Here is a 26,935-nt window from a genome sequence, read left to right as displayed (position 1 = left end):
GCAGATAAAATTTAACACAGAGAAGTGCAAAGTGATGCATTTTGGTAGGAAGAATGAGGAGAGGCAATATAAACTAAATGGTACAATTTTAAAGGGGGTGCAGGAACAGAGAGACCTGGGGGTGTATGTACACAAATCTTGGAAGGTGGTGGGACAAGTTGAGAAGGCTGTTAGGAACATAGGAACAGGAGTAGGCCATTCAGCCCCTCGTGCCTGCTCCGCCATTTGATAAGATCATGGCTGATCTGTGATCTAACTCCATATACCTGCCTTTGGCCCATATCCCTTAATAACTTTGGTTGCCAAAAAGCTATCTATCTCACATTTAAATTTAGCAATTGAGCTAGTATCAATTGCCGTTTGCGGAAGAGAGTTCCAAACTTCTACCACCCTTTGTGTGTAGAAATGTTTTCTAATCTCGCTCCTGAAAGGTCTGGCTCTAATTTTTAGAAAGTGCCCCCTACTCCTAGAATCCCCAACCAGCGGAAATAGTTTCTCTCTATCCACCCTATCCGTTCCCCTTAATATCTTATAAACTTCGATCAGATCACCCCTTAACCTTCGAAACTCTAGAGAATACAACCCCAATTTGTGTAATCTCTCCTCGTAACTTAACCCTTGAAGTCCGGGTATCATTCTAGTAAACCTACACTGCACTCCCTCCAAGGCCAATATGTCCTTCCGAAGGTGCGGTGCCCAGAACTGCTCACAGTACTCCAGGTGCGGTCTAAACAGGGTTTTGTATTCATGATGTGGAGATGGATTTGCCTGAGGAAGGAGAAAATCTCCGAAAGCTTGTGAATTTAAAATAAAATTGCTGGACTATAACTTGGTGTTGTAAAATTGTTTACAAGGGTTTTGTATAGCTGCAGCATAACTTCTGCCCCCTTGTACTCCAGTCCTCTAGATATAAAGGCCAGCATTCCATTAGCCTTATTGATTATTTTCTGCACCTGTTCATGACACTTCAATGATCTATGTACCTGAAACCCTAAGTCCCTTTGGACATCCACTGTTTTTAACTTTTTACCATTTAGAAAGTACCCTGTTCTATCCTTTTTTGATCCAAAGTGGATGACCTCACATTTGTCTACATTGAATTCCATTTGCCACAGTTTTGCCCATTCACCTAATCTATCAATATCGCTTTGTAATTTTATGTTTTCATCTACACTGCTTACAATGCCACCAATCTTTGTGCCATTGTCAAACTTAGATATGAGACTTTCTATGCCTTCATCTAAGTTGTTAAAAAAGCATAAGGGATCCTGGGCTTTATTAATAGAGGCACAGAGTACAAATGCAAGGAAGTTATGCTAAACCTTTATAAAACACTGGTTAGGCCTCAGCTGGAGGATTGTGTTCAATTCTGGGCACCACACTTTAGGAAGGATGTCAAGGCCTTAGAGAGGGTGCAGAGGAGATTTACTAGAATGGTGCCAGGGATGAGGGACTTTAGTTATGTGGAGAGACTGGAGAAGCTGGGATTGTTCTCCTTGGAACAGAGAAGGTTAAGGGGAGATTTGATCGAGGTGTTCAAAATCATGACCGGTTTTGATAGAGTAAACAAGGAGAAACTGTTTCCAGTGGCAGAAGGGTCGGTAACCAGAGGACACAGATTTAAGGCGATCGGCAAAAGAGCCAGAGGCGACATGAGGAAACATTTTTTTATGCAGCGAGTTGTTCTGATCTGGAATGCACTGCCTGAAAGGGCGGTGGAAGCAGATTCAATAATAACTTTCAAAAGGGAATTGGATAAATACTCGAAGGGAAAAATTACAGGGCTATGGGGAAAGAGCAGGGGTGTGGGACTAATTGGACAGCTCTTCCAGAGAGATGGCACAAGCACGATGGGCCAAATGGCCGCCTCCTGTGCTGTACTTACTATGAGGTCGGACAGCATCTGAAAAATAGAAGGGGCATCCTACTGTTTCAAGAGTGAGACTCACCTTTCAAGCATTAACCCATTCTAACAGACCTGCTGTCTGTTTCCAGCATTTGCAATTTTTTTTCGGTGATGGGGGATGACAGAGATGGAGTGAGGCAGTCAATCAAACACTCCGCACGAAGCTAATCTCCCCTGCTGTTGGAGGAAGGGCTGTGGAATTCTAATATTAGAGGTGTGAGGGTGGGTGCACCTTCTGGAGTGTTGCTGCACTGCCTTCAGACGGGAGTATTTATAAAGAACCTTCCCTCGGGAGTATTTATAAAGAACCTTCCCTCGGGAGTATTTATAAAGAACCTTCCCTCAGGAGATTAAATGGGTGGGTAGAGTCCATGATAGGGGAGAGTGTACAGGGTCTGTGGGAGGTGGTAAGAACATAAGAAATAGGAGCAGGAGTAGGCCATACGGCCCCTCGAGCCTGCTCCGCCATTCAATCAGATCATGGCTGATTTTCAACCTTAATTCCACTTTCCCGCCCAATCCCCATATCCCTTGATTCCCTTAGTGTCCAAAAATCTATTGATCTCAGCCTTGAATATACTCAATGACTGAGCATCCACAGCCGTCTGGGGTAGAGAATTCTAAATATTCACAGCCCTCTGAGTGAAGAAATCCCTCCTCATCTCAGCCTTAAATGGCCGGCCCCTTATCCTGAGACGACACCCTTTAGTTCTAGACTCTCCAGTCATAGAGTTATACAGCACGGATAGAGGCCCTTCGGCCCATCGTGTCCGCGCCGGCCATCAAGCCCAGTCTAGGGGAAACATCCTCTCAGCATCTACCCTGTCAAGCCCTCTTAGAATCTTATATGTTTCAATGAGATCACCTCTCATTCTTCTAAACTCCAGAGAATATAGGCCCATTCTACTCAATCTTTCCTCCTAGGACAACCCTCTCATCCCAGGAATCAATCTAGTGAATGTATGTTGCACCACCTCTAAGGCAAGTATAGATAAGGAGACCAAAACTGTACATAGTACTCCAGGTGAGGTCTCACCAAAGCCCTGAACAATTACATCAAGACTTCCTTACACTTGTACTCCAACCTGCTTCCAATAAAGGCCAATATACCATTTGCCTTCGTAATTGTTTGCTGTACCTGCATGTTAACTTTCTGTGTTTCGTGTACAAGGACACCCAAATCCCTCTGAACACCAACATTTAATAGTTTCTCACCATTTAAAAAATATTCACTCTTTCTGTTTTTCCCATCAGTGAATAACCTCACACTTCCCCACATTATACCCCATCTGCCACCATCTTGCCCACTCACTTAACCATTTCTCTGTCCCTTTGCAGACTCTTTGTGTCCTCCTCACCCAGCTTTGTATCGTCAGCAATCTTGGATACATTACACTCGGTCCCTTCATCTAAGTCATTAATATAGATTGTAAATAGCTGAGGCCCAAGCACTGATCCCTGTGGCACCCCACTAGTTACAGCCTGACAACCCGAAAATGACCTGTTTATTCCTACTCTCTGTTTTCTGTCCATTAACCAATCCTCAATCCATGCTAATATATTACCCCCAATCCCATTAGACCTAATCTTGTGTAACAACCTTTTATGTGGCACCTTATCAAATGCCTTTTGAAAATCCAAATATACGACATCCACTGGTTCCCCTTTATCTGCCTTGCTAGTTACATCTTCAAAAAACTCTCATAAATTTGTCAAACACGATTTCCCTTTCATAAAACCATGTTGACTCTGCCAAATCATATTATGATTTTCTAAGTGCCCTGTTATCATGTCCTTAATGGATTCCAGCATTTTCCCGATGACTGGTGTCAGGTTAACTGGCCTGTAGTTTCGTGTTTTCTCTCTCCCTCCTTTCTTGAATAGCGGGGTTACATTTGCTACCTTCCAATCCACAGGGACCATTCTAGAATCTAGGGAATTTTGGAAGATCATAACCAATGCATCCACTATCTCTGCAGCCACCTCGTTTAGAACCCTAGGACGAAGGCCATCAGGTCCAGGGGATTTGTCAGCTTTTAGTCCCATTAATTTTTCTAATACTTTTTCTTTACTAATCTTAATTACTTTAAGTTCCTCACTCTCATTAGCCCCTGGGTTCCCTACCATTTCCAGTATGTTAACATAAGAAATAGGAGCAGGAGTCGGCCATACGGCCCCTCGAGCCTGCTTCGACATTCAATCAAATCATTGCTGATCTTCAGCCTCAACTCCACTTTCCCGCCCGATCCCCATATCCCTTGATTCCCCTAGAGTCCAAAATCTATTCACCTCAGCCTTGAATATACTCAACGACTCAGTATCCACAGCCCTCTGGGGTAGGGAATTCCAAAGATTCCTGATTAACAAGGGAGTTAAAGGTTGTAGTAGGTAGACAGGAGTCGAGATCACAATCAGATCAGCCATGATCTTATCAAATGGCAGAGCAGGCTCGAGGGGTCGAATGGCCTACTCTTAATTCGTATGTTTGTATGTACCGTCATATCTTTTAATCTAATTTCCCAATCTACTTATCGCCCCTCATACCTACATATTAATCCCGTCTCATTACACAATACTAGATCTAAAATAACTTGTTCCCTAGTTGGTTCCTTAACATATTGTTCTAGAAAACTGTCTCGCATACAGTCCATGAACTCGTCCTCCAAACTACTTTTGCCAATTTGGTTTCCCAGTCCATATGAAGATTATGTCCCCCCTGATTATTGCATTATCCTTGTTACATGCTCCTCTAAGTTCCTGATTTATACTCTACTGTTACGGGTCCTGTAAAGTATTCCTGCCAGTGTTTTCTGCCCCTTGTTATTTCTTAGCTCCACCCATCCTGATTCTAGATCCTGATTTTCTGAGCTAAGATCCTTTCTCACTACAGTCTCATCCTTCATTATCAGGGCTATCCCCTCTCATTTTCCATTTTGCATGTCTTTTCTAAAAGTCAAGTACCCTGGAATATTTAGTTCACAACTTTGGTCATCCTGCAACCACGTCTCAGTAATGGCTATCGGTAATGGCTATCATCTCAGCCCCAGGACATCGCTGCAGGAGATCCTCAGGGCAGTGTCCTAGGCACCACCATCTTCAGCTGCTTCATCAATGACCTTTCCTCCATCATAAGGTCAGAAATGGGGATGTTCGCTGATGATTGCACAGTGTTCAGTTCCATTCGCAAACCCTCAGATAATGAAGCTGTCCATGCCCACATACAGCAAGACCTGGACAACATCCAGGCTTGGGCTGATAAGTGGCAAGTAACATTTGCGCCAGACAAGTGCCAGGCAATGACCATCTCCAACAAAAGAGAATCTAACCACCTCCCCTTGACATTCAACGGCATTACCATCGCCGAATCCCCCACCATCAACATCCTGGGGGTCACTATTGACCAGAAACTTAACTGGACCAGCCATATAAATGCTGTGGCTACGAGAGCAGGCCAGAGGCTGGGTATTCTGCGGTGAGTGACTCACCACCTGACTCCCCAAAGCCTTTCCACCATCTACAAGGCACAAGTCAGGAGTGTGATGGAATACTCTCCACTTGCCTGGATGAGTGCAGCTCCAACAACACTCAAGAAGCTCGACATCATCCAGGACAAAGCAGCCCACTTAATTGGCACCCCATCCACCACCCTAAACATTCACTCCCTTTACCACCGGCGCACAGTGGCTGCCGTGTGTACCATCCACAGGATGCACTACAGCAACTCGCCAAGGCTTTTTCGACAGCACTTCCCAAACCCACGACCTCTACCACCTAGAAGGACAAGAGCAGCAGGCACATGGGAACACCACCACCTGCACGTTCCCCTCCAAGTCACACACCATCCCGACTTGGAAATATATCGCCGTTCCTTCATCGTCGCTGGGTCAAAATCCTGGAACTCCCTTCCTAACAGCACTGTGGGAGAACCTTCACCACACGGACTGCAGCGGTTCAAGAAGGTGGCTCACCACCACCTTCTCAAGGGCAATTAGGGATGGGCAATAAATGCTGGCCTTGCCAGCGACGCCCACATCACATGAACAAATAAAAAAATTAGATCAAACCCATTTATCTCTATTTGGGCCACTAATTCATCTGTCTTGTTACAAATGCTTCATGCAGATTAAATGGGTGGGTAGAGTCCATGATAGGGGAGAGTGTACAGGGTCTGTGGGAGGAGATTAAATGGGTAGAATCATAGAAAGGTTACAGCACAGAACAAGGCCATTCGGTCAATCGAGCCTGTGCCGGCTCTTTGTAAGAGCTATCCAATTAGTCCCATTCCCCTGCTTTTTCCCCGTAGCCCTGCAAATTTCTTCCTTTCAAGTACTTATCCAGTTCCCTTTTGAAGGCCATGATTGAATCTGCCTCCACCACCCCCTCGGGCAGTGCATTCCAAATCATAACTACTCGCTGTGTAAAAAAAGTTTTTCCTCATGTTTGGTTCTTTTGCCAATCACCTTAAATCTATGTTCCCTGGTTCTCAACCCTTCCACCAATGGGAACAGTTTCTCTCTCTTTATCTAAACCCTTCATGATTTTGAACACTTCTATCAAATCTCCTCTTAACCTTCTTTGGTCTAAGTTTCTCCAGTCTATCCATGTAACTGAAGTCCTTCATCCCTGGGATCATTCTAGTAAATCTTTTCTGCACCCTCTCTAAGGCCTTCACATCTTTCCTAAAGTGCGGTGCCCAGAACTGGAAACACTACTCCAGTTGTGGTCGAACCAGTGTTTTATAAAGGTTCATCATAACTTCCTTGCTTTTGTACTCTATGCCTCTATTAATAAAGCCCAGGATCCCGTATGCTTTTTTAACCGCTTTCTCAATCTGCCCTGCCACCTTCAAAGATTTGTGCACATATACCCCCAGATCTCTCTGTACCTGCACCTCCTTTAGAATTGAACCCTTCAGTTTATATTGCCTCTCCTCATTCTTCCTACCAAAATGTATCACTTCGCACTTCTCTGCATTAAATTTCATCTGCCACATGACCACCTATTCCACCAGCCAGACCATGTCCTCTTGAAGTCTATCACTATCCTCCTCACTGTTCACTACGTATCCAAGTTTTGTCTCATCTGCAAATTTTGAAATTGTGCCCTGTACATCCAAGTCCAAGTCATTAATATATATCAAAAAAAGCAGTGGTCCCAGCACTGACCCCTGGGGAACACCACTGTACACCTCCCTCCAGTCCAAAAAACAACCGTTCACCACTACTCTCTGTTTCCTGTCACTTAGCCAATTTCCTATCCATGCTGCCACTGCCCCTTTTATTCCACTTACTTTAATTTTGCTAACAAGCCTTTTACGTGGCCCTTCATCAAACGCCTTTTGAAAGTCCATATACACCACATCAACCGCACTGCCCTCATCAACCCTCTCTGTTACCTCATCAAAAAACTCAAATCAAGTTAATTAAACACGATTTGCCTTTAACAAATCTGTGCTGGCTTTCCTTTATTAATCCACACTTGCCCAAGTGACTATTAATGTTGTCCCTGATTATTGTTTCTAAAAGCTTCCCCACCACGGAGGTTAAACTGACTGGCCTGTAGTGGGTTTATCCTTACACCCTTTCTTGAACAAGGGTGTAACATTTGCAATTCTCCAGTCCTCTGGCACCACCCCCGTAACTACGGATGATTGGAAGATTATGGCCAGCACCTCCGCAATTTCCATCCTTACTTCCTTCGGCAACCTCGGATGCATCCCATCCGGACCGGGTTTAAGCACAGCTAATCTTTCTAGTACCTCCTGTTTATAAATTTTTAGCCCATCCAGTATCTCAACTAGATCTTCCTTTACTGTGACTTTGGCAAAGACAGATGCAAAGTACTCATTTAATACCTCTACCTCCATGCGTAGATCTCCTTTATGGCCCCTAATCGGCCCCACCCCTCCTCTTACTACCCATTTACTGTTTACATGCCTGTAGAAGACTTTTGGATTCTCTTTTATGTTGGCCGTCAGTCTATTCTCATACTCTTTCTTTGCCCCTCTTATTTCCTTTTTCACTTCTCTGTACTTTCTATATTCTACCTGGTTCTCACTTGTGTTATCAACCTGACATCTGTCACACACCCCTTTCTTCTGCTTCATCTTACTCACTATCTCTTTTGTCATCCAGGGAGCTCTGGCTTTAGTTGCCCTCCCTTTCCCCCTCGTGGGAATGTACCCAGACTGTACCCGATCCAGCTCTTTAAAGGCCGCCCATTGTTCGATTACAGTTTTGCCTGCCAATCTTTGATTCCAATTTACCCAGACCAGATCCGTTCTCATCCCACTGAAATTGGCCCTCCTCCAATTGAGTATTTTTACTCTAGATTGATCCTTGTCCTTTTCCATAACTAATCTAAACCTTATGATATTATGATCACTGTTCCCTAAATGCTCCCCCACTGACACTTGCTCCACTTGACCCACCTCATTCCCCAGAACCATGTCCAGCAATGCCTCCTTCCTCGTTGGGCCGGAAACGTACTGGTCAAGAAAGTTCTCCTGAACACACTTCAAAAATTCCTCCCCCTCTTTGCCCCTTATTATTACTGTCCCAGTCTATATTAGGATATGATGTGGAGATGCCGGTGATGGACTGGGGTTGACAAGTGTAAACAATTTTACAACACCAAGTTATAGTCCAGCAATTTTATTTTAAATTCACAAGCTTTCGGAGGCTTCACCTGACGAAGGGGGAAGCCTCCGAAAGCTTGTGAATTTAAAATAAAATTGCTGGACTATAACTTGGTGTTGTAAAATTGTTTACAATATATTAGGATAGTCGAAGTCCCCGTTATCACTACTTTATAGTTCTTGCACCTCTCTCATTTCCCTGCAAATTTGCTCCTCTATCTCCTTCCCACTAGTTGGTGGTCTATAGAATACACCCAGTAGTGTAATGGCACCTCGATTGTTCCTTAACTCTAACCAAATACATTCTGTCCTTGACTCCTCCAGGACATCCTCTCTCTCCAGCACTGCAATATTCTCCTTAATCAATACTGCCACCCTCCCCTCCTTTCTTTCCTTTTCTATCTTTCCTGAACACTTTATATCCAGCTATCAAAAATCGATCAATCTCAGTTTTGGAATTTTCATTGTGGATAGAGTCTATGATAGGACAGAGTGTACAGGGTGTGTCGAAGGCTCAGGTAGTTGGGAGGAATCTTTAGGATTACTGCTGTAAAATTTCAAAAAGCAGGTGGAGTTTTGAATTGATGCGAGTTCCGTTTTATCCTTTGTTGTGATGTTCAGATTCTCCATAATTGCAAATGTCTGCTTCACGGCCCAAGGTTTGTTCTGATTTTGGTTTTTTTTTAGGTTTGAATTGTCTCTCGCACCTGATCTTGGACCAGACCAAAGTAAGCGACTCGGGAATGACTGATTACCTGACCTGTGCTCCTGCGTCGCTCGTTCACCTCAGTCTGAATCAGACCGGGGTCACGGAGAGAGTGCTGGCAGTCTTACCCCGATCTGTGCCACAACTCAGGCTCCTGAGCATCAAACAGACGAAGGTCAGTCAGTCAGTCAGTCAGTCAGTGGAAACAATTCCTCACCATGCACCTCCCATGTCAACCCTCATCAGAGGAGGAACATAGCAACAGGAGGAGGCCATTCAGCCCCCCGAGCCTGCTCCGCCATTCGTTTAGATCGTGGCTGATCTGTATCTTAACACCATCTACCCGCCTTAACACCCTTGGCTGAACAAAGATCTATCGATCTCAGTTTTGAAATTTTCAATTGACCCCCGGCCTCACCAGCTTTTTGGGGGAGAGAGTTCCAGATTCCCACTCCCCTTTGTGTGAAGAAGTGCTTCCTGACATCACCCCTGAGCGGCTTGGCTCTAATTTTCAGCTTGTGCTCCAAATTAGGTGCACTCTATCAGCACAGGAGCTTGATGCCATGTAAAAGGCAGTGCGGTATTCTGCTACGGTGCAATTGGGGGTCCTGCAAAGCCTACGGAACCCGGTTGCTGTTCAGTGAACACTGAGAGACTTGATGCGGGGGCCATTTAAGAGGCTGCAGATAACGCGGGTCTGGGTATTTCGTGTTGGGGAGAGTTGGGGAAGTTACAACACGGAAACAGGCCATTCTGCCCAACCAGTCCGTGTTGGCGTTTACACTGCACGCAAGTAAATAGTTCTGATCAAGTTTACCCGCTCTGTCCCCGTATCCCTTCAACCCTTTTTCCTTCATCCACCTCTCCAATCTAATCGTGAATAGTTGACATCATTTCTGCCTCAACCACTAATGCTCCCTTTTGTTTCCATCACACTTTTTTGAGCATGATGCAGAATTTTGCCCTGGATGGTGTGTGAGGCCTAAATTGTGATGCACAGGAAGTGTGAACACATGTAACATTCTGATAATACAAATATTCCGGGTCGCACCCTCCACGTCCTCCGACCTGATGGTGCTGATTCTCACTGGGGTACAGTTCCACAGACACTGACTCTCACTGGGGGACAGTTCCACAGACACTGACTCTCACTGGGGGACAGTTCCACAGACACTGACTCTCACTGGGGTACAGTTCCACAGACACTGACTCTCACTGGGGTACAGTTCCACAGACACTGACTCTCACTGGGGTACAGTTCCACAGACACTGACTCTCACTGGGGTACAGTTCCACAGACACTGACTCTCACTGGGGTACAGTTCCACACACACTGACTCTCACTGGGGGACAGTTCCACAGACACTGACACTCACTGGGGGACAGTTCCACACACACTGACTCTCACTGGGGTACAGTTCCACACACACTGACTCTCACTGGGGGACAGTTCCACAGACACTGACTCTCACTGGGGTACAGTTCCACAGAGACTGACTCTCACTGGGGGACAGTTCCACACACACTGACTCTCACTGGGGGACAGTTCCACACACACTGACTCTCACTGGGGTACAGTTCCACAGACACTGACTCTCACTGGGGTACAGTTCCACACACACTGACTCTCACTGGGGTACAGTTCCACACACACTGACTCTCACTGGGGTACAGTTCCTCAGACACTGACTCTCACTGGGGTACAGTTCCACAGACACTGACTCTCACTGGGGTACAGTTCCACAGACACTGACTCTCACTGGGGTACAGTTCCACAGACACTGACTCTCACTGGGGTACAGTTCCACACACACTGACTCTCACTGGGGGACAGTTCCACAGACACTGACTCTCACTGGGGTACAGTTCCACACACACTGACTCTCACTGGGGTACAGTTCCACAGACACTGACTCTCACTGGGGTACAGTTCCACACACACTGACTCTCACTGGGGTACAGTTCCACAGACACTGACTCTCACTGGGGTACAGTTCCACAGGCGCTGACTCTCACTGGGGTACAGTTCCACAGGCGCTGACTCTCACTGGGGTACAGTTCCACAGACACTGACTCTCACTGGGGTACAGTTCCACACACACTGACTCTCACTGGGGTACAGTTCCACACACACTGACTCTCTATATTTGAGCCTGTGTGTGTGTACGCCTGTGTGCATGGTTGTGCACATGTGTGCATGTGAGTACATGCACGCTTGTGTATGCACATGTGTGCGTTCTCGTCTGTATTTGAGTGTGTGTGCTCGTCTGTATTTGAGTGTGTGCGCGCGCACATGTGGGTGTGTGCGTGGAAACATTAAATACTGCGTGTTATGACACCTGTAGGTGTCTGATGTCTCGGCGCTGAAGGATCTGCCTGCTCTACAGACCCTCCACCTGGACAACACGGACATCACAGAGAGCTCTCTCCGAGCGCTCGGCTCCCACCCGGCTCTGTCCTCGCTCAGCGTGTCCGGCATCCAGTCACTCAGCGGGAACGTGACGCTGCAGATTATCTCAGGTTAGGTAGTGGCACTCTCAACAAAGATCAGACTGACCGGTAACAGTCTCCACACTCTCTGCTGGAGCACAGGAGCTTGGGGCAATCTCAACATGTTTCTAGAGAATTGGCCCTCAGCACCAAACGGCAGCTAACTCAGCATAAGATTGATGTGTCACTTACGCAGGCTTTACTCTGTATCTAACCCATGCTGTACCTGCCCTGGGAGTGTTTGATGGGACAGTGCAGAGGGAGCTTTACTCTGTATCTAACCCGTGCTGTACCTGCCCTGGGAGTGTTTGATGGGACAGTGTAGAGGGAGCTTTACTCTGTATGTAACCCGTGTTATACCTGCCCTGGGAGTGTTTGATGGGACAGTGTAGAGGGAGCTTTACTCTGTATCTAACCCGTGCTGTACCTGCCCTGGGAGTGTTTGGTGGGACAGTGTAGAGGGAGCTTTACTCTGTATCTAGCCCATGCTGTACCTGCCCTGGGAGTGTTTGATGGGACAGTGTAGAGGGAGCTTTACTCTGTATCTAACCCGTGCTGTACCTGCCCTGGGAGTGTTTGATGGGACAGTGTAGAGGGAGCTTTACTCTGTATCTAACCCGTGCTGTACCTGCCCTGGGAGTGTTTGATGGGACAGTGTAGAGGGAGCTTTACTCTGTATCTAACCCGTGTTGTACCTGCCCTGGGAGTGTTTGATGGGACAGTGTAGAGGGAGCTTTACTCTGTATCTAGCCCATGCTGTACCTGCCCTGGGAGTGTTTGATGGGACAGTGTAGAGGGAGCTTTACTCTGTATCTAACCCGTGCTGTACCTGCCCTGGGAGTGTTTGGTGGGACAGTGTAGAGGGAGCTTTACTCTGTATCTAACCCGTGCTGTACCTGCCCTGGGAGTGTTTGGTGGGACAGTGTAGAGGGAGCTTTACTCTGTATCTAACCTGTGCTGTACCTGCCCTGGGAGTGTTTGGTGGGACAGTGTAGAGGGAGCTTTACTCTGTATCTAGCCCATGCTGTACCTGCCCTGGGAGTTTGATTGGATCTTTACTCCCTATCTTGTTTTGTCTCCACACACAGCCTGAGTTTAGAAGTATCTCTAACTGTAATGCTGGGACTTTCTTGCAATGGATTAAAGTTTCATACTCCCACCGTTCCAACATTCAACAATTGACAAGGTTCCACAGCTTTTGACAAGGTCCCACATGGCAGATTGGTCAAAAAAGTAAAAGCCCATGGGATCCAAGGGAAAGTGGTAAATTGGATCCAAAATTGGCTCAGTGGCAGGAAGCAAAGGGTAATGGTCGACGGGTGTTTTTGTGACTGGAAGGCTGTTTCCAGTGGGGTCCCGCAGGGCTCAGTACTAGGTCCTTTGCTTTTTGTGATATATATTAATGATTTGCACTTGAATGTGGGGGGCTTGATCAAGAGGTTTGCAGATGATACAAAAATTGGCCGTGTGGTTGATAGTGAGGAGGAAAGCTGTAGACTGCAGGAAGATATCAATGGACTGGTCAGGTGGGCAGAAAAGTGGCAAATGGAATTCAATCCGGAGAAGTGTGAGGTAATGCATTTGGGGAGGGCAAACAAGGCAAGGGAATACACAATAAATGGGAGGATACTGAGTGGTGTAGAGGAAGTGAGGGACCTTGGAGTGCATGTCCACAGATCCCTGAAGGGAGCAGGACAGGTAGATAAGGTGGTTAAGAAGGCATATGGGATACTTTGCTTTATTAGCTGAGGCACAGAATATAAGAGCAGGGAGGTTATGCTGGAACTGTATAAAACACTAGTTAGGCCACAGCTTGAGTACTGTGTACAGTTCTGGTCACCACATTACAGGAAGGATGTAATTGCACGAGAGAGGGTACAGAGGAGATTTACGAGGATGTTGCCAGGGCTGGAGAATTTTAGCTATGAGGAAAGATTGGATAGGCTGGGGTTGTTTTCTTCGGAACAGAGGAGGCTGAGGGGAGATTTAATTGAGGTGTACAAAATTATGAGGGGCCTCGATAGAGTGGATAGGGAGGACCTATTTCCCTTAGCAGAGGGGTCACTGACCAGGGGGCATAGATTAAAAGTAATTGGTAGAAGGATTAGAGGGGAAATGAGGAAAAATGTTTTCACCCAGAGGGTGGTGGGGGTCTGGAACTCACTGCCTGAGAGGGTGGGAGAGGCAGAAACCCTCAACTCATTTAAAAAGTACCTGGATGTGCACCTGAGGTGCCGAAACCCACAGGGCTACGGACCGAGTGCTGGAAAGTGGGATTGGGCTGGATCGCGCTTTTTTGGCCATCAACACGATGGGCCGAATGGCGGCCTCCTGTGCATAACTTTCTATGATTCTACGATAATGAACCGTGTCCACTGGGCTCATGAAGACAGGGAGCACTCATTCCCGATCCCTTCTCCTGTCCCAGGTCTGAACCTAACTCACCTGAAGCTCCCGGACAGGCACACAGTAAGTGATGTCGGCCTCTCCTTCCTCTCTCTCCTGGAGCGGCTTCTCGAACTTGACCTCACCGACTACACGCAGGTCACCGATGAAGGCGTTAGGCATCTCGCCAGGCTGCTGAGGTAACTCTTCGCTCGAGCTTATTCCTCGCCCTCGTGCAGACGGGCGCTTTCAGTATTTGTAAACTGTGAATACTGGGTCACAATTGGGCTGATGGGAAGGCCTCGTGGGCGAGTCGTGGGCCTCCAGCCGCTGGGTCCAGTTCCCCCGGGACAGGAGCTGAGGAGCGTTAACGCTGTACAAACCGAGGAGCCGCTCAGACTGGGGGGGGAAGAGGGCACTGCTCAGAGAGATCAGGGTGGGGCGGGGGGAATACACGGGGGGCGGGGGGGGGGGGGACACACGGGGAGCGTGGGGTGGGTGGGCCAACCACTGAGCTGCCCTGAGTGATCCCAGGTAGTGAGGCTCCGACCGTCGGCCATTGGTTCTTCAAACTAGGGATCCAAGCCCCCGATCACCATCCCGTGACCCCTCAACCCTAAACCTAGCTCTCTGCACCCGCCCCCCCGGCTTCTGATCACTGTCATATGATCCCTGCTGGAATAGCGGCGTGTCCGCGTCTGTGTGTTGTACAGCGTGCGCGTGTTTGTACAGCGTGCGCGTGTTTGTACAGCGTGCGTGTGTTTGTGCGTGTGTTTGTACAGCGTGCGTGTGTTTGTACAGCGTGCGCGTGTTTGTACAGCGTGCGCGTGTTTGTACAGCGTGCGCGTGTTTGTACAGCGTGCGTGTGTTTGTGCGTGTGTTTGTACAGCGTGCGTGTGTTTGTACAGCGTGCGCGTGTTTGTACAGCGTGCGCGTGTTTGTGCGCGTGTTTGTACAGCGTGCGCGTGTTTGTGCGCGTGTTTGTACAGCGTGCGCGTGTTTGTGCGCGTGTTTGTACAGCGTGCGCGTGTTTGTGCGCGTGTTTGTACAGCGTGCGCGTGTTTGTGCGCGTGTTTGTACAGCGTGCGCGTGTTTGTGCGCGTGTTTGTACAGCGTGCGCGTGTTTGTGCGCGTGTTTGTACAGCGTGCGCGTGTTTGTGCGCGTGTTTGTACAGCGTGCGCGTGTTTGTGCGCGTGTTTGTACAGCGTGCGCGTGTTTGTGCGCGTGTTTGTACAGCGTGCATGTGTTTGTGCGGCGCGATTGTGTTCATCTTTTTGTCACGGTGATGTCTCGTGGGCCGAACAGATAACCGCTCGCTGATGGCTGCCTTCTGCCCCTGTAGGTTGACCAAACTATCCCTGAGTAACACGCTGGTGACGGACGCCGGATTAGTTCACCTGCACCCTCTGAAGGACCTGGAGGAGCTGTGCCTGGACCGTACCAACGTCAGCAGCAGGGGAGTGGCCCCGTGTATCAGGAACCTGCCCCATTTACAGGTCTGGAACAAAGCTCAAGTATATGTGGGTGTCGCTGACGAGGCTGGCATTGTCTGCCCATCCCCTAGTTGTCCTGATACAACCAAGGGGCTTGCTCACTCACTTCAGAGGGCAGTTAAGAATCAACCACAATGATGTGGCACTAGGGTCACATATAGGCCCAGACCGGGTAAGGATGGCAAGTTTTCTTCCCTTAAAAGATATTCGTGAACCAGTTGGGTTTTTACGACAATCCGACAGCTTCATGGTCACAGTTACTGATCACAGCTTTTTTTCCCCCACGGATTGTTCAAATTCTCAAACTCTGCCAGGGTGGGATTTGAACTCACGTTCTCTGGATTATTAATCCAGTAACAATAATCCACTACACCACCCTCCGAGGTGACCTGGGAATCAAGTGTCGAGAGAATGTAGAAGATTGACAAAGATTAATTGGGATAAATTGTCCCCTGTGAGAAGGATTCAAATCCCAGGGAGCACAAGTTTAAAAAGTTTGGAGCGTGGGGGGAGGGAGAGGCTTTGCAAGGGAAGGGGTGGGGGTTTGGGGTGTGGAATATGTTACCTCAGTAGGGTTGCCAACTCTGGATGTATTCTTGGAGGTTTCATCACGTGACCTCCTGCCTCCAACAGCTCCGCCCCCACCATCTCTCCATCGGTGGCTGGACGCGTCCGCCCTCACGACGCCCCACCTTTCCGCGGCCAATCGGAAAGCGAACAGGCTCTCCGTTACCCAGTTGGCTGATTCTTGACCGTCAGTCAAACATCCGTTTCCCACCTCCGATACTTTTGTGACTCATAAACAAAAAATGTGCAGAGAAAATTAAAAAGAAACACAATGTGTTTTTTTAAGTGCCCCCTGTGATGTTTCCCCCGGAATGTTTGCTCCCAGCAGTGTCCTGGAGCTTAATTTCCAATTCCTGGAGACTCCAGGCCAATCCTGGAGGGTTGGGAACCCAAACACCACAAACGCAGACAGTGGCTCAGTCGCCGGTTGCTCTCTTGCACCTCTGGTGGTCATTTTTGAGAGCTGTTACTGACCGGTGGGCGGGGGAGTTAATGGGGGATAAGCCTGCAGCCCTATTAGTGAGTGGGATCTGCCCCAGCACACAGGCCGTGGGCCATAACAAGATTCTAGTATCTTACCCCCGGGGTTCTGGGACCCGGTCCCAGTCCAGCAGACATCTTGTTGTGAAAGCAGTGATGAAGGGAGGGAGGATTCATTCTACTGTCTCTGGGACAGGGTGATTAACGATGCCGCTTTATTGTGTTTCACGGCAGGTCCTGAGCTTGGCCTCAACACACGTTGGGGACACTGTGGTGACACAGGGCCTGTTGCACTGTGAGCAGCTGGTGAAGTTGAACTTAAGTCGGACACGCATCACCGATCAAGGTACGGTCCCCTCCTCTTCCAGCAGACCGCTGCTTCTTAACTGAAACTCTCTCTCCCTTATCTCTGCCCCAGCCCCCGCCTCGGTCTTTCCACTGACCCTCGTGTTCAGACCACAACAAGCCTCTTTCACCTTGTCCAGAACAGTAGGTCCAGAGGACACGGCCTGCACTTCAAGTGGGGTAAATTCAAAAACTCATCTGCGGGAACGTTTGCCCACCGATTTAAACCCCCGGCCTCCGCCCGGGGGGGAACAGGGCGCAGGAGGGATTCAAATTAAAAACATTTGCATAGTCTCAGGATAAGGGGTCGGCCATTTAGGACTGAGATGAGGAGGAATTTCTTTACTCAGAGGGTTGTGAATCTTTGGAATTCTCTCCCCCAGAGGGCTGTGGATGCTGAGTCGTTGAATATATTCAAGGCTGAGATCGATAGATTTTTGGACTCGAGGGGAATCAAGGGATATGGGGATCGGGCGGGAAAGTGGCGTTGAGGTTGAAGATCAGCCATGATCTTATTGAATGGCGGAGCAGGCTCGAGGGGCCGAATGGCCTACTCCTGCTCCTATTTCTTATGTTTATGTTTCTTACTCGGCTCCAACCTAGCTGTTTAAAGTTGTACTGCCCCAGATCAGGCCATCGACGAGGCTCCCGCTGCAGCAGGCGAGGTGTGGGGAGGGTGGGGCCTGGTTAACAACCGAAAGTCACGTTCCAGTGACAACACGATGTAGAATTAACTGAGTGTCAGCGGGATTCCCAAAACAGATCCGAGGCAGGAGGCACTGACTGGGCCACGGTCAGTATTAAAAGACCTGCTCCTTTCAGAACTCTTCGTGGGCCATGAGGAGCATGGAGTGGCTCCCTCCCCCCCCGCCCCCCCACCTTCTCACTGGAACCCCTCCCCAAACTCCTGCAAACCCCCTTTCCATTGACTGCTGGGGATCCCGTCCCCACAGGTTCCCCAGCTGCGGCCTCCTGATGCTAAATTTCCACTCCGCCAGCTGGGCAGCCAATCCGGGCGGAACACTGTAGATTTATTTAAATGAGGCCCGTCCATTAACACCGGCAGGGCCTCCGCTCCCCGGCCTTGCCAGGTTCCTCGCCCGCTATCGGGCTCCCTCCCCGCCCTCCCGTTAATACTGAGGCCATTACCTCAGTGAGCGAGTGGTCAATCTGTGGAACAGGCTCCCTCGGGAGACGGTGGAAGCATATAGTGGTGATCCAGTCAAACGCAAATCAAATAGATTTCTTCCAGAAAATAATATTATGGGACCCAGTGTATGAGTAATTTGAGACATGACCTGTGGTGAGTGTAACAGGCTCGGGAGGAACAGGTGACTTTGGACCGAAAGTTCCCAAAGCTCTCCATCACTGGGGGTTTTCCTCGCCTCGTGTCTGGGTCAGTTCTAGACTCATTGATAGAGATTGATTGCCGTGATTAGTCAACAACTCCCTTATCGTTGTATCATGCGACTACCAAGGTGGTAGATGGCGAACTAGAGGGACCTTGGTCTTTTTTCTAAGTTCCTAGTCCATGTGATTTAAGTGTCTTGCATGGCATCCTGAGCACAGCCTTTTACGAAAGTTCCTATAAATTATCCCCGCTGTATTTCCTTGCTGTTAAATCTCCAAATAATTCCAATGGTTGTCCAAGCAAGACCTACCTCTTAAAAATGCTTACTGACCAATCCTGATTGACTCCTATTTCTCCAAGTGTTTTAACAATTTCACCCTGTATTCCAAACAGTTCCGGTCTCCATCTTATAAAAAGGGATATAGAGGCACCGGAGAAGGTGCAGAAAAGATTTACTAGGATGATATCAGAACTGAGAGTTTATACCTATCAGGAAAGATTGAACGGGCTGGGGCTCTTTTCTCTAGAAAAGAGAAGACTGAGGGGTGACCTGATAGAGGACTTTAAGATTATGAAAGATTTCGATAGGGTAGATGTAGAGAAGATGTTTCCACTTGTGGGGGAGACCAGAACTAGGGGCCATAAATATCAGATAGTCACTAATAAATCCAATAGGGAATTCAGGAGAAACTTCTTTACCCAGAGAATGGTGAGAATGTGGAACTCGCTCCCACAAGGAGTAGTTGAGGCGAATAGTGTAGATGGATTTAAGGGGGAAGCTGGATAAACACATGAGGGAGAGAGGAATAGAAGGAGATGGTGATAGGGTGAGATGCAGTAGGGAGGGAGGAGGATCGTGTGGAGCATAAACACCGGGATAGACCAGTTGGGCCGAATGGCCTGTTTCTGTGCTGTACATTCTATGTAATTCTGTCTAATCCCTTGAGTATAGAAGATTAAGGGGTGATCTAATCGAGGTGTTTAAGATGATTAAAGGATTTGATAGGGTAGATAGAGAGAAACTATTCCCTCTGGTGGGGGGGAGTCCAGAACAAGGGGGCAGAACCTTAAAATTAGAGCCAGGCCGTTCAGGGGGTGATGTCAGGAAGCATTTCTTCACCCAAAGGGGAGTGGGAATCTGGAGCTACGGAAACAAGACGAGTAAATGGAGTTAAGATACAGATCAGCTCTGATCTGATTGAATGGTGGAACAGGCTCGAGGGGCTGAATGGCCTCCTCCTGTTCCTGTGTTATAGACTCTAGTAGTTCACCGACTCATAAATAAATCGGACTAATATTTTTAGCCTGGACATCCTGTGTCAGAGTAGGCGGGTTAGTGTGGTGGGCATCCCATGTTATCTCTGATGCATTTTACTGTAAGTGTGACGTGTCCTTTTGATCCTGACACACAGTCGGGAACCGTTTAGGTTCATGGCGATTTGCCCTTCTCCCAGAATTGCCATTTCCCTGTGACCACGAGTTACAAACTTTGGGAACGAGTCTGAATGGGGTGAACGGTTATGTGCAGTTTTGGGCTCCACACTCTAATAAGGATGTTGAGTATTTAAAGCTGGTTCAGCACAGATTCACCAGGCTGCTGCAACCGCCTATAAGGAAATACATGAAAAACATGAAAAAATTAGGGCTGTTTTTTTTTTACAGAACACCGCAGATTAAGGGCGATTTGATAGAGATGTTTAAAATTGCGAAGGGATGGGACAGATTGGATAGAAACAGTTTGTTTCCAGCGATTGCGGGGACATAGATATAACAACAGCAACCTGCATTTATATAGCGCCTTCAATGTAGTAAAACATCCCAAGGTTCTTCACAGGAGCGATTATCAAACAAAATTTGACACCGAGCCACATAAGGAGATATTGGGACAGGTGACCAAAAGCTTGGTCAAAGAGGTAGGTTTTAAGGAGCGTCTTAAAGGAGGAGAGAGAGGCGGAGAGGTTTAGGGAGGGAATTCCAGAGCTTAGGGTCCTAGGCAGCTGAAGGCACGGCCGCCAATGGTGGAACGATTAAAATCGGGGGATGCAAAAGAGGCCAGAATTAGAGGAGCGCAGAGATCTCGGAGGGTTGTAGGGCTGGAGGAGGTTACAGAGATAGGGAGGGGGGCGAGGCCATGGAGGGATTTGAAAACAAGGATGAGAATTCTAAAATCGAGGTGTTCCCGGGCCGGGAGACAACGTAGGTCAGTGAGCTGGAGAAACTCTTTTACACTGAGGGGTGTGAGGCTGTGGAATTCAGTCCCGGAGTTAGTGATTGAAGCAGAGACCAGGTCAACAACTTAAGAACCAGTTAGATGGTGGTTGAAGGAAAGGGGTAAAGGGATATGGGAAACCGGGCGGGGACATGGGATTAGGATACTGCTCGAGTGAAGGATAAACACCAACAGACCGGTGGGGCCGAGCGGCCTGGGTCTGTGTTGTAATTTCTGTGTAATTGTACATAAGCCTCACCCCCAGCACGACCGGACTTGCATGAAGGGTGCGGCTTATAGCCTGGGTTATAACTCGCTGACCGGCATCCTCTTGTGTTCTCCCACCTCCAGGCCTGAAGTACCTGAGCCAGACCAAGGTGGGCCAGCTGAATCTTGATGGGACGGGGGTGACGCTGGCTGGGATCAACTGCCTGATGGCGACCAGCCCCAGTATCACCAGCATCCGTCTCAATAACCTGCGGACACTGGGCCCAGAGCAGGCCGAAGACCAGGAGATGGGGGCCGAGGATTGAAGGGGGTGAGGGGAGGGGGAGAGGGTCTCCTCGATCCCCAGGCCATGTGGATCTGCAGGACCATGAGGATTTGATTTCGACTGCTGTTAGATTGTGCAGCACATCACCGTCTCGGAGGAGACCCCCCCACCCCCCCCCCCCCCCCCCCCGCCAGGAATCCAGCTGATGTGCGGCTGAAAGTGAACCCATTGCAGCACTCCCTCTTTCCTGCTGTTTCCTCCCCCTTCCCATCGAACCCCCAACCGGCCACGGAAAGCAACTCCCCCCTCGTACGTTCCTGGACACCCACACCCTTCACCCTCTCCCCCCTCCCTCTTCCCCTGCACTTCTACCCTCCCCCTCCCTCCAACCACCTCTTACAGTCCCTCCCACTCCCCCATGCTGTACCTGCCCTGGGAGTGTTTCATGGGACAGTGTAGAGGGAGCTTTACTCTGTATCTAACCCTGTACCTGCCCTGGGAGTGATTGATGGGACAGTGTAGAGGGAGCTTTACTCTGTATCTAACCCATGCTGTACCTGCCCTGGGAGTGTTTGATGGGACAGTGTAGAGGGAGCTTTACTCTGTATCTAACCCGTGCTGTACCTGCCCTGGGAGTGTTTGATGGGACAGTGTAGAGGGAGCTTTACTCTGTATCTAACCCGTGCTCTACCTGCCCTGGGAGTGTTTGATGGGACAGTGTAGAGGGAGCTTTACTCTGTATCTAACCCGTGCTGTACCTGCCCTGGGAGCGTTTGATGGGACAGTGTAGAGGGAGCTTTACTCTGTATCTAACCCTGTACCTGCCCTGGGAGTGTTTGATGGGACAGTGTAGAGGGAGCTTTACTCTGTATCTAACCCGTGCTCTACCTGCCCTGGGAGTGTTTGATGGGACAGTGTAGAGGGAGCTTTACTCTGTATCTAACCCGTGCTGTACCTGCCCTGGGAGCGTTTGATGGGACAGTGTAGAGGGAGCTTTACTCTGTATCTAACCCTGTACCTGCCCTGGGAGTGTTTGATGGGACAGTGTGGAGGGAGCTTTACTCTGTATCTAACCCTGTACCTGCCCTGGGAGTGTTTGATGGGACAGTGTAGAGGGAACTTTACTCTGTATCTAACCCTGTACCTGCCCTGGGAGTGTTTGATGGGACAGTGTAGAGGGAGATTTACTCTGTATCTAACCCTGTACCTGCCCTGGGAGTGATTGATGGGACAGTGTAGAGGGAGCTTTACTCTGTATCTAACCCTGTACCTGCCCTGGGAGTGTTTGATGGGGCAGTGTAGAGGGAGATTTACTCTGTATCTAACCCTGTACCTGCCCTGGGAGTGTTTGATGGGACAGTGTAGAGGGAGCTTTACTCTGTATCTAACCCTGTACCTGCCCTGGGAGTGATTGATGGGACAGTGTAGAGGGAGCTTTACTCTGTATCTAACCCTGTACCTGCCCTGGGAGTGTTTGATGGGGCAGTGTAGAGGGAGCTTTACTCTGTATCTAACCCTGTACCTGCCCTGGGAGTGTTTGATGGGGCAGTGTAGAGGGAGATTTACTCTGTATCTAACCCTGTACCTGCCCTGGGAGTGTTTGATGGGACAGTGTAGAGGGAGCTTTACTCTGTATCTAACCCTGTACCTGCCCTGGGAGTGTTTGATGGGGCAGTGTAGAGGGAGATTTACTCTGTATCTAACCCTGTACCTGCCCTGGGAGTGTTTGATGGGACAGTGTAGAGGGAGCTTTACTCTGTATCTAACCCTGTACCTGCCCTGGGAGTGATTGATGGGACAGTGTGGAGGGAGCTTTACTCTGTATCTAACCCTGTACCTGCCCTGGGAGTGTTTGATGGGACAGTGTAGAGGGAGCTTTACTCTGTATCTAACCCTGTACCTGCCCTGGGAGTGATTGATGGGACAGTGTGGAGGGAGCTTTACTCTGTATCTAACCCTGTACCTGCCCTGGGAGTGTTTGATGGGACAGTGTGGAGGGAGCTTTACTCTGTATCTAACCCTTGTACCTGCCCTGGGAGTGATTGATGGGACAGTGTAGAGGGAGCTTTACTCTGTATCTAACCCTGTACCTGCCCTGGGAGTGATTGATGGGACAGTGTAGAGGGAGCTTTACTCTGTATCTAACCCGTGCTGTACCTGCCCTGGGAGTGTTTGATGGGACAGTGTAGAGGGAGCTTTACTCTGTATCTAACCCTGTACCTGCCCTGGGAGTGATTGATGGGACAGTGTAGAGGGAGCTTTACTCTGTATCTAACCCGTGCTGTACCTGCCCTGGGAGTGTTTGATGGGACAGTGTAGAGGGAGCTTTACTCTGTATCTAACCCTGTACCTGCCCTGGGAGTGTTTGATGGGACAGTGTAGAGGGAGCTTTACTCTGTATCTAACCCTGTACCTGCCCTGGGAGTGTTTGATGGGGCAGTGTAGAGGGAGCTTTACTCTGTATCTAACCTGTGCTGTACCTGCCCTGGGAGTGACATTGGATGCCTCAGATAGAAAGGTGTCCTAAACTAAAACAGCTCATCCCCTCCCCCTCCCCCCCCCCCCCCCCATCTACCCTTGACCCTCTGAACCGGGAGTCCTCTCATGCTGCTCGCTGGGTTTGAGTGATGATGTCGGTCACAGAGGGGTGATTCCCGCTGATAGAGAGATGCCTGTGGCTGAGTCTGTCTCACCCCCCCTCCCCCAGCTGAGAGTGTTAGCACCCGGGGAGGGGGTGGGGCCGTTTTATTTTTGTATCCTGATTACTTCACTGCTCGGTCTGGAACCCTGACCCCAGTGAGAAATATTTCATCACGAACAGCTCTCTGGAGCTTGCCGACCGTGATTGGTAATTGATCTGATCCAAGGGGCGGGCGGAGTCTCCTGCGGTAAACAGCCTCTCTGTGAACTGTGCCTGAACAATTCTTGCAGAGGGAACGGAGGTTCACAGCATGCAGTCCCCCCCTCTTCCTCTCTCCCTCCCTCCTTCCCTCTCTCTGCCTTCTTCCCTCTCTCTCCCTCTCCCTCTCCCTCTCTCTCTCCCTCTCTCCCTCTCTCCTTCCCTCCCTCTCTCCTTCCCTCCCTCTCTCCTTCCCTCCCTCTCTCTTTCCCTCCCTCTCTCTTTCCCTCCCTCTCTCTTTCCCTCCCTCTCTCTTTCCCTCCCTCTCTCTTTCCCTCCCTCTCCCCCCCCCACAGGTGTTCGAGCCTGTGCCTGTTCTGTACTGACCCTATAATGTATCAGGCTAAAGCACACTCTCTCCGTTACCTGCTCACTGAGGCACTGCGGTTGTTTCCGATTATTTTATGTGAAGAGCTTGCATCAGGAAGTCCTAAAGCTCTTTACAAACAACTAAGTAATTTTGAAGTGTAGTCACTCTTGTAATTTAGGAAACGCAGCAGCTAATTTGCACACAGCAAGATCCCACAAACAGCAATGAGGCAATGAACTGTTTTAGTGATGCTGGTTGAGGGATGAATATTGGCCCGGACACCGGGAAGAACTCCCTGCACTTCGAAATAGTGGCCGTGGGATCTTTTACATCCACCTGAGGGCAGACGGGGGCCTCGGTTTAACATCTCATCCGAAAGACGGCACCTCCGACAGTGCAGCACTCCCTCAGTACAGGGCTGAATAACATTCTTTAAAAATATGATTTGGGAACGAGATGGACTGACGGTCAGTGAGTGACCCCAGGGGACGGACTGACGGTCAGTGAGTGACCCCAGGGGACGGACTGACGGTCAGTGAGTGACCCCAGGGGACGGACTGACGGTCAGTGAGTGACCCCAGGGGACGGACTGACGGTCAGTGAGTGACCCCAGGGGACGGACTGACGGTCAGTGAGTGGCCCCAGGGGACGGACTGACGGTCAGTGAGTGGCCCCAGGGGACGGACTGACGGTCAGTGAGTGGCCCCAGGAGACGGACTGACGGTCAGTGAGTGACCCCAGGGGACGGACTGACGGTCAGTGAGTGACCCCAGGGGACGGACTGACGGTGAGTGAGTGACCCCAGGGGATGGACTGACGGTCAGTGAGTGGCCCCAGGGGACGGACTCACGGTCAGTGAGTGGCCCCAGGGGACGGACTGACGGTCAGTGAGTGGCCCCAGGGGACGGACTGACGGTCAGTGAGTGGCCCCAGGGGACGGACTGACGGTCAGTGAGTGACCCCAGGGGACGGACTGACGGTCAGTGAGTGACCCCAGGGGACGGACTGACGGTCAGTGAGTGACCCCAGGGGACGGACTGACGGTCAGTGAGTGACCCCAGGGGACGGACTGACGGTCAGTGAGTGACCCCAGGGGACGGACTGACGGTCAGTGAGTGGCCCCAGGGGACGGACTGACGGTCAGTGAGTGGCCCCAGGGGACGGACTGACGGTCAGTGAGTGACCCCAGGGGACGGACTGACGGTCAGTGAGTGGCCCCAGGGGACGGACTGACGGTCAGTGAGTGGCCCCAGGGGACGGACTGACGGTCAGTGAGTGACCCCAGGGGACGGACTGACGGTCAGTGAGTGACCCCAGGGGACGGACTGACGGTCAGTGAGTGACCCCAGTGGACGGACTGACGGTGAGTGAGTGACCCCAGGGGACGGACTGACGGTGAGTGAGTGACCCCAGGGGACGGACTGACGGTGAGTGAGTGACCCCAGGGGACGGACTGACGGTGAGTGAGTGACCCCAGGGGACGGACTGACGGTGAGTGAGTGACCCCAGGGGACGGACTGACGGTGAGTGAGTGGCCCCAGGGGACGGACTGACGGTCAGTGAGTGACCCCAGGGGACGGACTGACGGTGAGTGAGTGGACCCAGGGGACGGACTGACGGTCAGTGAGTGACCCCAGGGGACGGACTGACGGTGAGTGAGTGACCCCAGGGGACGGACTGACGGTCAGTGAGTGACCCCAGGGGACGGACTGACGGTCAGTGAGTGGCCCCAGGGGATGGACTGACGGTCAGTGAGTGACCCCAGGGGATGGACTGACGGTGAGTGAGTGACCCCAGGGGATGGACTGACGGTCAGTGAGTGACCCCAGGGGACGGACTGACTGTCAGTGAGTGACCCCAGGGGACGGACTGACGGTGAGTGAGTGACCCCAGGGGACGGACTGACGGTCAGTGAGTGACCCCAGGGGACGGACTGACGGTCAGTGAGTGACCCCAGGGGACGGACTGACGGTGAGTGAGTGACCCCAGGGGACGGACTGACGGTCAGTGAGTGACCCCAGGGGACGGACTGACGGTCAGTGAGTGACCCCAGGGGACGGACTGACGGTCAGTGAGTGACCCCAGGGGACGGACTGACGGTCAGTGAGTGACCCCAGGGGACGGACTGACCACCTGTCCGTTGTCCTCTGCTCTCCGGTGTCCTGACCAACATTCCACCCTCCCCCAACAACTCTTCACTGCTCACTGGCTCCACCTGCTGGGAGTGGGATCTTGCTGCCGGTCGAATGGCTGCAAAATAAGAACTGATTCTCACTGTATCGCATGGTTTGCAGTTGGACATGAAAGGTGCAATAAAAATCCAAGTAATATATTTACCTCTCACCTGAACTGTTGCTATCTCGCTGTTTGATCCTGTTGTGGTTAACACTCCTTTCAATTACTTCTTATTCCTCCTCCCAGTGTTGAAATCTAGACTCATCGCACTGTCTCCCGCCTTAACTCCCCCCCTCCCCGCCGCGACTCCCCCCTCCCCGCCGCGACTCCCCCCTCCCCGCCGCGACGCCCCCCTCCCCGCCGCGACTCCCCCCTCCCCGCCGCGACTCCCCCCTCCCCGCCGCAACTCCCCCCCTCCCCGCCGCGACTCCCCCCTCCCCGCCGCGACCCCCCCCCTCCCCGCCGCGGCTCCCCCCCTCCCCGCCGCG

General features: G+C 50.3%; 1 protein-coding gene across 1 annotated transcript in view; it reads left to right on the top strand.

The window, feature by feature from the left end:
- Window positions 1-26,604, top strand: part of si:ch73-173p19.1 (uncharacterized) — an 83,921-nt gene extending 57,317 nt beyond the window's left edge. Inside the window, exons 12-17 of the mRNA XM_067977579.1 lie at window positions 9,231-9,424; window positions 11,595-11,769; window positions 14,168-14,324; window positions 15,468-15,621; window positions 16,900-17,011; window positions 20,922-26,604. Coding sequence (XP_067833680.1) covers window positions 9,231-9,424; window positions 11,595-11,769; window positions 14,168-14,324; window positions 15,468-15,621; window positions 16,900-17,011; window positions 20,922-21,103 — 974 coding nt within the window. The 3' untranslated portion in view covers window positions 21,104-26,604. The remainder of the gene's footprint in view (window positions 1-9,230; window positions 9,425-11,594; window positions 11,770-14,167; window positions 14,325-15,467; window positions 15,622-16,899; window positions 17,012-20,921) is intronic.
- The last annotated feature ends 331 nt before the right edge of the window (window positions 26,605-26,935 follow it).

Source organism: Heptranchias perlo, chromosome 3 (assembly GCF_035084215.1).
Source record: "Heptranchias perlo isolate sHepPer1 chromosome 3, sHepPer1.hap1, whole genome shotgun sequence".
In the NCBI taxonomy this organism is placed as follows: Eukaryota; Metazoa; Chordata; class Chondrichthyes; order Hexanchiformes; family Hexanchidae; genus Heptranchias; species Heptranchias perlo.
The sequence above is the reverse complement of the archived record's forward strand: the minus strand, read 5'-3'. Positions and strand labels throughout refer to the sequence as shown.